The following is a 12,344-nucleotide window of genomic DNA, read 5'->3' on the forward strand; positions in this document are numbered from 1 at the left end:
ATTTCACATATATTGCGTATATGATTGTATGTAAGACTCAAGAAATACAGTACAGCTAGAACTAACATAACACTGTAAAGCAATTATACTCCAATTAAAAGTAAGTGAATAAACAATAGAAGAAAAAAACATGCTGGAGTTATAATTAAAAAAAAAAGAAATGCAGTTAAAGATGCATTCAACTATTAACTGAGTATAAGGTATTTAAATAAAATCATTAGGATGAGATGCAAATATAAACATAGCCAACCCAGAACAGTTTTCTTCCCTTTTGTTTTTATTTTAAATGATTTTATTTTATAGTAGATGGTAACATAAAAGAAACTTGCAAGTTTTGCAAAGAATAATATGAACGGGTACATGAGTTTCTTATTTTGCTCTCAGATTAACTAAACATTATTGGGTTTCATAATGATGATCTATTTGAAAGGTAGTGAAGAACCTTTTTCAATAATACTTTATCTGCAATTTTTATCAAATAAAAGATCTCAAGAATGTGTTAAGGTCAATTTATGTATTAAATGTACAAAAATGTGACTTTTAGCTTTCTCTACTTATATCCAAATGGGAGTCCTTAGATATATTTAATGTTTCCATGAACTATGTGATTAACAACTATAGCAAAGTGTGTTCGTGGAAATTATCTTGGAAGGTTTTCCATCAGTGGTTTAATTAACATACAGCAGACAGAAAGCAAACAATCTGTTCAACCAGACTATTGAATGATCCCTCCTGTTGCTTTCGTTTTCACTACAGCTGGGAAGGGAAAGATTATTTTACGTATATCCTTTCCTCTTGCTTCAGAATGATCTGTTTTGGTGGTGATTTAAAGAATTATTTGAAATATTTTTATGAGTTGGAAAGCCCATGAAGTGAATAGGAATAATTTACAATGTAGATAACCAGACTGTGGCTTTGCCAGTTTTTCTCCATCTTTACTTCTGGAAAACATCCATTTTTGACTAGTTTTATCTCCTCTAAAAATCATTCTGAAAAGGGGTCAAAATCGAAGCCAATGTCAAACTTTCGTCTTGATGAACCATGTACTACTGAGTCATGAGCATATAGGGAATGTTTCCTCTATGCGTGATTGTGTAGTTTTGCTTATCCATAACCTAAGCAGAGAAGACTTACATGTAAAGCAACAACCCTAAGGAAAATTCAGAGGCTAGGCTCTAATGCTCACAAATTTTGTCATTGGAAAACCCTTAAGTCCTTTCTTGAAAGTGAAAGTCACTCCATCATGTCTGACTCTTTGTGACCCCATGGACTGTAGCCCACCAGGCTCCTCTGTCCATGGAATGCTCCAGGTAAGAGTACTAGAGTGGGCAGTTGTTCCCTTCTCCAGGGGATATTCCTAGCCCAGGGACTGAACCCAGGTCTTCCTTGTTGCAGGTGGATTCTTTACCAGCTAAGCCACCAGGGAACCCCTGTAGGTCCTTCCTTAGCCTTTGTTTACTCTTCACAGTCTGAGCCAGCAAGTGGTTGAGCGATTGGTTTACAGAGTTCAAGGTGGTAAATTCTAGGAGGAGCAAGCATGTCCATCTTGGAAGCAAACTAATCAACAGCTCTAATAGGTGTTAATACAACAGTAAAGAAAGCACGGAAAAAAAAAAGGCGTGTAACACCACTAAAAATTAAAAAACAAACACCTTATATTGGTCTGGGGACTTAACCTTATATGGGATTGGCCAAAAAGTTTGGGTAGGTTTTTCATAAGATGGTACAGGAAAACCCTAATGAACTTTTTTGGCCAACCCAATAAATTCCAGAGGAAGCATTTATGCCTGTTTTATGTGGAAGGCCTATCTGTTAAATTCACCTTCCCCAGTAATCTAGCTAAAGGATGAAGTAGAATGTTCATCACAAAAACAAGAGTTTAACACATTCCAAATTTCAGCTTGCTACTGCTACTGCTGCTAAGTAGCTTCAGTCGTGTCTGACTCTGTGCGACCCCACAGATGGCAGCCCACCAGGCTCCGCCATCCCTGGGATTCTCCAGGCAAGAACACTGGAGTGGGTTGCCATTTCCTTCTCCAATGCACGAAAGTGAAAAGTGAAAGGGAAGTCGCTCAGTCATGTCCGACTCTTTGCGACCCCATCGACTGCAGCCCACCAGGCTCCTCCGTCCATGGGATTTTCCAGGCAAGAGTACTGGAGTGGGGTGCCATTGCCTTCTCTGAAATTTCAGCTTAAGTGGTGTTAAAAGATAAACTGAGGCATACTAAACATTTTAAGAGTCTACCGGAACAAAAATCAGTTTCAATAGGGCAGCAGCATACCAGAAGTGATTAGGAAGACTCCAAGGACCCCAACTAGGGGAGAGATTTTATGGAGAAAAGGCAGACGAAAACAGGGAAATTATTTCATTGGCTGTAGCTTAAGTGTTTGCCTGATTCAGAAAAGTCTAGTAGGGAGTTTGTGACTGTTGTCCTTAGGTATTGATTTCTCAGACTTGCACCTACAGGCTCGGGTTTAGCTTTGCTTACATAGGCTGCTAAAACCATCAAAGACTCCTCAATCTGATGGCCTCCTTGTTTAATTAATTTAATAGTGGGGAACATGGACTGTATCCTCCCTATGTTTTGAAGCTCTTTTTATTTGTTCTCTAGGGTAAGAAGGCAGAAAGGGAGAAAAGGAGAAAGGGGACTTCCTATGCAGACAGCCCCTTCATTGTCTGTTATTTCATCTACTACATGCCTTGTGCCAGGACCACAGGGGCTAGCGTGAGGTTTCTGGCCTAACAGTTTCATGCAAAGCACTGTATTTTGTCCTGTGTTATAAAAATCTAAAAGGACAATGGTGAAGTTAAAGTAGTTGGGCAGTGAATATCCAATGATAACATCTATTTTAAAGAAACCAACAGTGGGATTGAGTTTCTGGTTTGAAGAGTTTAATGAAGACTACTACTTTGAAGATTTAGGTATATTTTTCTGATTTACATTTTAAAGAACTGACAAACCTCTGGCTGGAGCCTTTCCCTTTCTGTGATGTTAAAAAACAAAAACAAAAACACTTATATCTAGGACTGTTTGACCCATTGACTGCATTATACTTGCTATCTTTCTTATCTAGACTGATGTTATAATAAGGATACTATAGGTTTTCAGTTGTTCTTACATACATACATAATTGTATTCAGATGGCCACCACCCCTAGGGCAAAGTGAATGCATAGCTCTAAAGTTTAGTCTAAGTGTTGTGCTATGAGGCCTTACCTGGTTGTTATAAAACTTTATTGTGTACTTTTGTTGTAAGCTACATCGTATATTTTTAGTAATGAGGCAGGACACCTAAATAAAGCAAATAAAATTGCTTTATGTAGCTTTACCTAGAATCATAAGTCTTAGAGCCTGACACCTACTCAAGAAAAGCAGTCTGCTTTTGCAGGTGAGATATTTTCATTCCCATTTGCAATAAAGGGTAACAAAAGCACAGAGAGTTTTGTAAATTATGCAACATCCCCTATTGAGCAAACCTAACAGAAAGAATTCCACCCCAGTTCTCTGGAATCCTTGGCTTTCTTCCCTTACCTAATTCTGCCTGCTCTCATCATCTTTGTCTACAATTTATTTATTATTCATTCAGTCAGTCAACAAACATTTATTGAGCACTATTCAGTGGCCAGTGGGTGTAACACCTTAAAAAAGAAACATTTTCTGTAAAATCCTCTTTAGACATATTTGCTGAAACTTACTGCGTGGCAGGTGGGAGGCACTGCGATCAACCCTCCGTGTACCTGAGTTTTTTCTTTAGCCTTATAACAGTTCTGTAAATTGAGCACAGTGCCGCATTGTCTGGCTCTCAGTTACCTCTCTATGGAATGTTTGCTCGTTTCCATTTCCATGATTCTTTTACACGCTAATATTCTCCAAGCCCATGGAAAGGTCTAGATGGCCTGCACTATGGTAGTGTTTCACTCTAGGCTTTCTCTGCTGCTCCTAAGTCGCTTCAGTCATGTCCAACTCTGTGCAACCCCATAGATGACAGTCCACCAGGTTCTACTAAGGCATTAAACAATGGCAGATCTTTTAAATTCACCGTGAAATCAAAGGATATCCCCTCAAGAAGAAATGATTAGCACCTTCATGACTTCAAAAGGAGATGTTTTAGACATTTGCATGTGACTAGTAGCGGTAGTTATTAGAGTTCAAAGTAATGGATTTAATGGTATTATTTGTTGTTATTTTTGTTCAGTTGCTAAGTCATGTCCGACTCTTTGCAACCCCATGGACTGCAGCACACCAGGCTCCCCTGTTCTTCACTATCTCCCAGAATTTGCTTAGATTAATGTCCTTTGAGTCCATGATGCTATCTAACCATTTCATCTTCTGTCGTCCCCTTCTCCTCTCGCCTTCAATCTTTCCCAGTATCAGGGTCTTTTCCAATGAGTCAGCTCTTTGCATCAGGTGGCCAAAGTATAAGTTTCATTAAATACAGTTTGGTTTCTTGGAATCTTCTTGTATTGATAGCAACATCACAGCTGTAATTAAATCACCATTCTCTTAGCCCTTTTGAACCCATGTCCTGCTAGTTATAAAGGCTGTCAATTCATATCTTTTGGTAATTGTTGCCTAGAGGAGAACTGTTCTTGGTCAGGCGCTGAATTTCCCACACTTGTGGAACACCTTCCCCTGCTGACCCACTGAAGTGAAAGACTAGGAGTAATGATGAAATCTAATTCTCCCCCCTGTAGAAGTGGCATGAGCTGGGTCAGCAAAGCTAGTCCCTGCAGATGACTTTAAAATACCTCTGTGATTTGATCTCCTTGCATTTCTCTAAGTGCCTATCACTGTCATCCTTAACCACTCTGACAAGATTCCAAGGTGAGAACAGCCCAAATGAACAATGCATTTGTGATGCCTCCCAGGGACGTTGCTTATTAAATGAATTCGGCAGTGAACCAAGTCTGACTTGTGAGCTACAAGGCAGGTTATCACATTGATGTGAAGATCATTCCATATATTTTTTAATCCATTCAAATGCTCTGTTATCTCTCTGCTGCCCAGCATAATTTATGTGAAACAATATAAACTTGCAAGTTAATGATGTCGGATTTGTATTTTCAAATGTGCAGGGAGTCACTTGGTTTCATTCCTTTGTTTGGCTTGCACTTGTTTTCTCAGAACAACTAGAGAATGTTTATGAAGTGTGTGTGTGGAGGGCGGGGAAGGAAGGGAATAAAAATGCACTGCTTTCGGGCAGCACATCTGTTTTAGGGACCCTGTTGGATCTGCACATTAAACATTGTCACGACTTACAGCATGTCCTGAAATTGCCTTCTACTCAGTTGTTCATACCAAACTCAAAATATTACAGTTAAATGGGTTTCACTGTTTTGAGTTAGTTTCCTCTTTTCATGAGTGGCAGGATATTTTTCTTCTCTATGAGAAAGCATGCGAACGATGCCTAACAGGTGGTAACTCATTATTTTATTTTATGTTTTCAAACAGATGGGCAGTATCAGGTTGCTCAAGCCTTCCCACAGACAGAAGAGGAGGTGGAGGTGGACACGCATGCATTCAGCCACCGGTGGAAAAGGAACTTGGATTCTATCAAGGCCGTAGATTCGAACCGAGCCAGCCTGGGCCAAGACTCCCCGGAGCCCAGAGGCTTCACAGACCTGATCCTGGATGATGGGCAGGACAACACCACCCAGATTGAGGTGGGTCAATAATCTGGGTGATTGAGATGGATTAATGAGTATGCTTCTTGGAAGGCACCCAAATTCCACATTATACTGTCTCTTTGGCTCAATTTGTAACTTTTGGACCTTTTTGCAGGGATCAGTTTAATTCATTAATTAATAATTGATTAATGATGATAACAATAATCACAATCTATAACAATAATTATGTGTTATACAATTTGTAGATATTTAGGAACTCAATGATAAATATTATTATTACTTATAATAATTTAATTAAATAATTAATTAATATAAATAAATAGCTAAGCCATTTAATCATCCACAGATTCACTTACTCAAGAAACAGACAAACAGAGGCTTGGTGTGGTGATAACAGTGAGGGGAGAAAATAAAGCTCCTCCACGCTGGGAAATCAGTATGTCAGAGGGTCAGAAAGTCTAGCTGCCATAGCCAAGTGATATGCACAGAAGTACGTACAGGCCAGTGTGGCTTAGAGGAGGGGTATCACCTGCTAGCAATTGGGGGATGGACTGCTGGCAAAGAGGCTTAGGAGTGGGCATTTAAGCTCAGGCTCAACTGATTGAGAGGAGCTCAGTAGGCTGATAATCTGTTAATAGTAAAAGAAGATTGCTGGCAGAATGAATTACACCTGCAAAGGCTGACTGTCAGGATGACAGGCATGGAGTCTCATATGGTAACCAAGCAGCTGTCCCAGTTTACCTGGGACTGAGGGGATTCCTGGGATGTAGGACTTCCAGTGCTTAAAAGGGGAAGTTCTGGGCAAGCTAGTATGGTTGGTTACTCTGTTCAGTTCAGTTCAGTTCAGTTGCTCAGTTGTGTCCAACTCTTTGTGACCCCATGAACCGCAGTATGCCAGGCCTCCCTGTCCATCACCAGCTTCCAGAGTCCACCCCAACCCATGTCCATTGTGTCGGTACTGCCATCCAACCATCTCATCCTCTGTCATCCCCTTCTCCTCCTGCCCTCAATCTTTCCCAGCATCAGGGTCCTTTCAAATGAGTCAACTCTCCACATCAGGTGGGCAAACTATTGGAGTTTCAGCTTCAACATCAGTGCCTCCAATGAACACCCAGGACTGATCTCCTTTAGGATGGACTGGTTGGATCTACTCACAGTCCAGGGGACTCTCAAGAGTCTTCTCCAACACCACAGTTTAAAAGCATCACTTCTTCTGTGCTCAGCTTTCTTTATAGTCCAACTCTCACATCCATACATGGCTACTGGAAACACCATAGCATTGACTAGACAGACCTTTGTTGGCAAAGTAATGTCTCTGCTTCTTAATATGCTGTCTAGGTTGGTTATAACTTTTCTTCCAAGGAGTAAGCGTTTTTTAATTTCATGGCTGCAGTCACCATCTGCAGTGATTTTGGAGCCCCCAAAATAAAGTCTGACACTCTTTCCACTGTTTCCTCATCTATTTCCCATGAAGTGATGGGACCAGATGCCATGATCTTCGTTTTCTGAATGTTGAGTTTTAAGCCAACTTTTCACTCTCTTCTTTCACTTTCATCAAGAGGCTCTTAAGTTCTTCTTCACTTTCTGCCATAAGGGTGGTGTCATCTGCATATCTGAGGTTATTGATATTTCTCTCCGCAATCTTAATTCCAGCTTTTTCATCTTCCAGCCCAGCATTTCTCATGATGTACTCTGCATAGAAGTTAAATGAGCAGGGTGACAATATACAGCCTTGATGTACTCCTTTTCCTATTTGGAACCAGTCTGTTGTTCCATGTCCAGTTCTAACTGTTGCTTCCTGACCTGCATATAGGTTTCTCAACAGGCAGGTTAGGTGGTCTGGTATTCCCATCTCTTTCAGAATCTTCCACAGTTTCTTGTGATCCACGCAGTCAAAGGCTTTGGCATAGTCAATAAAGCAGAAATAGATGTTTTTCTGGAACTCTCTTGCTTTTTCCATGATCCAGCAGATGTTGGCAATTTGATCTGTGGTTCCTCTGCCTTTTCTAAAACCTGCTTGAACATCAGGAAGTTCACGGTTCACGTATTACTGAAGCCTGGCTTGGAGAATTTTGACCATTTCTTTACTAGTGTGTGAGATGAGTGCAACTGTGTGGTAGTTTGAGCATTCTTTGGCATTATCTTTCTTTGGGATTGGAATGAAAACTGACTTTTCCAGTCCTGTGGCTACTGCTGAGTTTTCCAAATTTCCTGGCATATTGAGTGCAGCACTTTCACAGCATCATCTTTCAGGATTTGAAATAGCTCCACTGGAATTCCATCCCCTTCACTAGCTTTGTTCGTAGTGATGCTTCCTAAGGCCCGCTTGACTTCACATTCCAGGATGTCCGGCTCTAGGTGAGTGTGAGTGATCACACCTTCATGATTATCTGGGTCGTGAAGATCTTTTTTGTACAGTTCTTCTCTGTATTCTTGCCACTTCTTCTTAATATCTTCTGCTTCTGTTAGGTCCCTACCATTTCTGTCCTTTATTGAGCCCATCTTTGCATGAAATGTTCCCTTGGTATCTCTAATTTCTTGAAGAGATCTCTAGTCTTTCCCATTCTATTGTTTTCCTCTATTTCTTTGCATTGATCACTGAGGAAGGCTTTCTTATCTCTCCTTGCTATTCTTTGGAACTCTGCTTTCAAATGGGTATATCTTTCCTTTTCTCCTTTGCTTTTCATTTCTCTTCTTTTCACAGCTATTTGTAAGGCCTCCCCAGGCAGCCATTTTGCTTTTTTGCATTGCTTTTCCATGGGGATGGTCTTGATCCCTGTCTCCTGTACAGTGTCATGAACCTCATTCCATAGTTCATCAGGCACTCTATCAGATCTAGTCCCTTAAATCTATTTCTAACTTACACTGTATAGTCATAAGGGATTTGATTTAGGTCATATCTGAATGGTCTGGTGGTTTTCTCCACTTTCTTCAATTTCAGTCTGAATTTGGCAGTAAGGAGCTTGTGATCTGAGCCACAGTCAGCTCCCAGTCTTGTTTTTGCGACTGTATAGAGCTTCTCCATCTTTGGCTGCAAAGGATATAATCAATCTGATTTTGGTGTTGACCATCTGGTGATATCCATGTGTAGAGTCTTCTCTTGTGTTGTTGGAAGAGGGTGTTTGCTATGACCAGTGCATTCTCTTGGCAGAACTCTGTTAGCTTTTGCCCTGCTTCATTCTGTACTCAAGGCCAAATTTGCCTGTTACTCCAGGTGTTTCTTGACTTCCTACTTTTGCATTCCAGTCCCCAATAATGAAAAGGATATCTTTTTTGGTTACTCTGTTACTGTATGTAATTCTCTATGATAATTAGAGCCATGAAGTGGTAAAGAAAAGGATGGTTGCAGGTAGGCTTGGTGAGTATGGAAGGCTGCTGAAGGCACATTCCAGGCAGATTTTGGAGTTGCCCAGAGGCCTCAAGGGAGGTTTTGCATTGCTTATGTTCCCATTGTTGTTGTCATTCAGTCGCTAAGTCATGTCTGACTCTTCCTGACCCAGTGGACTGCAACACGCCAGGCTTCCCCATCCTTCACCATCTCCCTGAACCTGTTCAAACTCATGTCCACTGAGTTCATGACGCCATCCAACCATCTCATCTTACTGCCCTCTTCCTCCTTCCTTCAGTCTTTCCCAGCATCAGGATCTTTTCCAGTGAGTCGACTCTTCACATCAGGTGGCCAAAGTATTGGAACTTCAACTTCAGCATCAGTCCTTCCAATGAATATTCAGGGTTGATTTCCTTTAAGATTGACTGGTTTGATCTCCTTGAAGTCCAAGGGACTCTCAAGAGTCGTCTTCAGCACCACGGTTCAAAAGCATCTAGGTTTCCATGGTCCTTTGCATTGCAATTGGTAAAATATGATCTTGTTAGTATACTAGACATAACAAAAGGGAACAAATGACTCTTACGGAAATAAGCGAAAACCACTGGAATGAGAACAGAACTGTTTGTTCAGTTTGTTAGAGCAAGGGAGTGAGCCTTCATCACTGGCCTTCAGAAGAGACTCAAAGAAGGCAGGAGAGTGGGAAGGCTTCTCAGTTTAAAAAAAAAAAAAAGAAAGCTTCAGCTATGCTCTGACTGGAGGTGGTTGGCATGCAGAAGCCAGAGTTGGGCTAGTCAGAAGCCAAGAATCTTGTGGGATTGGTCTGGGGGATGTTTGGCTTTCCATGGTTGGTCCAGAGTTGGGCAGAGTAACAACAAAAAAAGAAAAACCATCAGTTGTCAATAAAGTGCTGCCCATTCTGGACCAATTGCTTCCAGGATTGAGTTTTGGCTCCTGGACTAGTTGCTTTAGAAGTTGAGGTCAGACTTCTGTTTTTATCCATGGTGTGGACACTGTATATTCTCTCCATCTGAAGTTTTAGTTCCTACCATCTCCTAGGTAATGCGCTTATGTTTTAAGGAACCATGCAGCATTCTTTTTGGTGCCCTGAAATACTCATTATTTAGGAAGAGAACTCAACTTCATGAAGCAGATGTGACATAGTTCTGCAGATAGTAACAAGGCTTTGTTTTGTTCCCTCAGGGTGAGAGCAATCTTCAGATCTGAAGCATAGGCTATTGGGATTCTGTGGAGGTGAGAGGCCCAGAGATTTTCAAAACCCTTCTCCATCGGCCTTAGCTAGTGTGTGACCTTTGCCCCAAGTCAGCCCCTTAACAGGCAACAGAGGATGTGCCATTAGCAGAAGTTATATAGTACTTCCAAAAGGCTATTCCGACTCCTGCAGAGTGTCTGCTATTTTGTCAACAATGTAGTTAGAGCAACTCAGAGTGAGCAACGCAGTTCTTCTCTGACCTGCTCTTTGGCCAGGGTGCAGCAGAAAGCAAGGAGAGCAGAACAGAAGCAGAGCTGTTTACTCTCTGCCTAGAACTAAGCTAGTAACCTGTAGAGATTAAAAGAGGAGAACACGGACTCCTAAACTCTGTGGTCTCCATGCAGGATGCTGAATTTTTCTTACCATTTATCAAACAGAAAAGTCCTTTTGCTCAGACATCTCAAAACTTCTCAAAATTAGTCCTAGTTGTTAGTATTGTCATGATTTTATTATTCAGCCACTTTTTCTCTTTTTCTATCTTAATAGAGGGAGACCACATAATGTCAGAGATTCTGAACCCGTAAAAAGGAGGAAGGGTGATGGAGGGAGCTATTTGCTGAGTACTCTCTTGGTGCTGAGACCTGCCAGGTGCCCCATGGAATCATCTCACCTGGTCCTCTCATCAACCTGGCCGGACTTGCATCCCCAGGTTCACTGGCTAATCTTAGTGATTTACATGAGGGGACTTTCTTATTTTAGTATTTTTCTTCAGATTTAGGTTTAGTATTTTTCTTAAGTATTTTCTTTAGTATTTTTCTTTTAAGTATTTTTCTTTAGTATTTTTCTTGTGAGCTGCCCAGCTCATAAGACAGCCTTACTACTTGACTTCCTCTAACATAAGGGGTGATTTTCTTGGATAGTGAAAGCACCTGAATATCAATAGAGTAACTCTGGGGTTTCAAACTGTTTGGAAGGGGACTTTTCTTGAAGCTAGATTTCATAACAAGAGGACTGCTTTTGAGTTGGTTTCTGTGGGGTTCTTGGGATAGACTGAGATTATTGGGGATCTAAAGCTCCATAAGTCACTCCTTGGCACCACCACTAGTTCTGGAAGCAAAAGCCTACATCTGAAACTTCTCAGCAAAGTTTATTTATCCTGGCCCTCAAAATAGTATTTTTGAACGCTGTTGCACCCCTTTGGGGGCTGGGGGCGGAATACTTTTGCCTGATTGAGTTAAACGGGAATAAGAAAGAAAGGAACCAAATGGTTAGAGAGTGACTGCTCTGCCCTGGGCATTGTGACAAGATCTTTCTTATCTTTTAGGAATAAGCATTTTGATTTATGTTGCTTAATACAAGCAATAAGCATGAGAGACTCTGTATGCTTTTTCTTTTTAAAAGCTTCCAAAGTCGATGTCAGGAATCAGAATTATTTTGCCTAAGAGCCCTGACTGTAGCAGCGACTGTTAAAATAATACGTATCCCAGTGAGATTTAAGGCACCCAGAATGGCATTCATGTGCATGTTCTCCCCAACTTCTGCCACCGTCTAGACTTTATATCCCACTTTCACTGTACAAAGACAGAAAACAAAAGACAATAGTATATTTACTCTTTTGGCACAGGCTCATTCTGAAATAAACAAAGGCTGTTATTCTCTTAAATTGGTGACAGTATTTTTTCTGGCTCTGCATGAGAACAGATAATGGAGGGATTATAAACCTTAGTATCCCAGTTAAAGAATGCTTCCAATGGAAGTTTCGTTGTTGTTGTCATCGTTTCTTTTTTTTTTTTACATTCTTTTCATGAAGATATAAAGATGTTTTGAAGCTATTTGTATTGATTGCTTGGTGAATAAGTGGGGACTCAGTAGTTGACAAGCGCCCCTGTTGATCTGGATGTTTATTTACACGAGACCTTTCTTCTTGTATCTTCTCTGTTCATGTGGACCTGTGACCATGTGGACGTATGGCCACTTGAACAGAGGGGATCCAAAAAGAAGCATATCTTACCTGGGCAGATCGAAAGAAGCATACTTCCTTCTGATTAGCGGGTATTTAAAGCAGTCACCAGCATGCTTTTTGTAATTACTTTGGGAACATAAGGGCTTCAAGGACTTTCAGGTGAGACTGAATTCCATTCATGATTTGGCCCTGTTTGAGCAGTCCTCAGTGAATTC

General features: G+C 40.9%; 1 protein-coding gene across 3 annotated transcripts in view; it reads left to right on the plus strand.

Annotated features, from left to right (window-relative positions):
* Positions 1–12,344, plus strand: part of PLXDC2 (plexin domain containing 2) — a 449,542-nt gene that overhangs the window by 180,270 nt on the left and 256,928 nt on the right. For all 3 annotated transcript variants that reach the window (XM_052650669.1, XM_052650668.1, XM_052650670.1), the window contains exon 2: positions 5,453–5,664. In XM_052650669.1, coding sequence (XP_052506629.1) covers positions 5,453–5,664 — 212 coding nt within the window. The remainder of the gene's footprint in view (positions 1–5,452; positions 5,665–12,344) is intronic.

This window comes from Budorcas taxicolor, chromosome 13 (assembly GCF_023091745.1).
Source record: "Budorcas taxicolor isolate Tak-1 chromosome 13, Takin1.1, whole genome shotgun sequence".
Taxonomy (NCBI): domain Eukaryota; kingdom Metazoa; phylum Chordata; class Mammalia; order Artiodactyla; family Bovidae; genus Budorcas; species Budorcas taxicolor.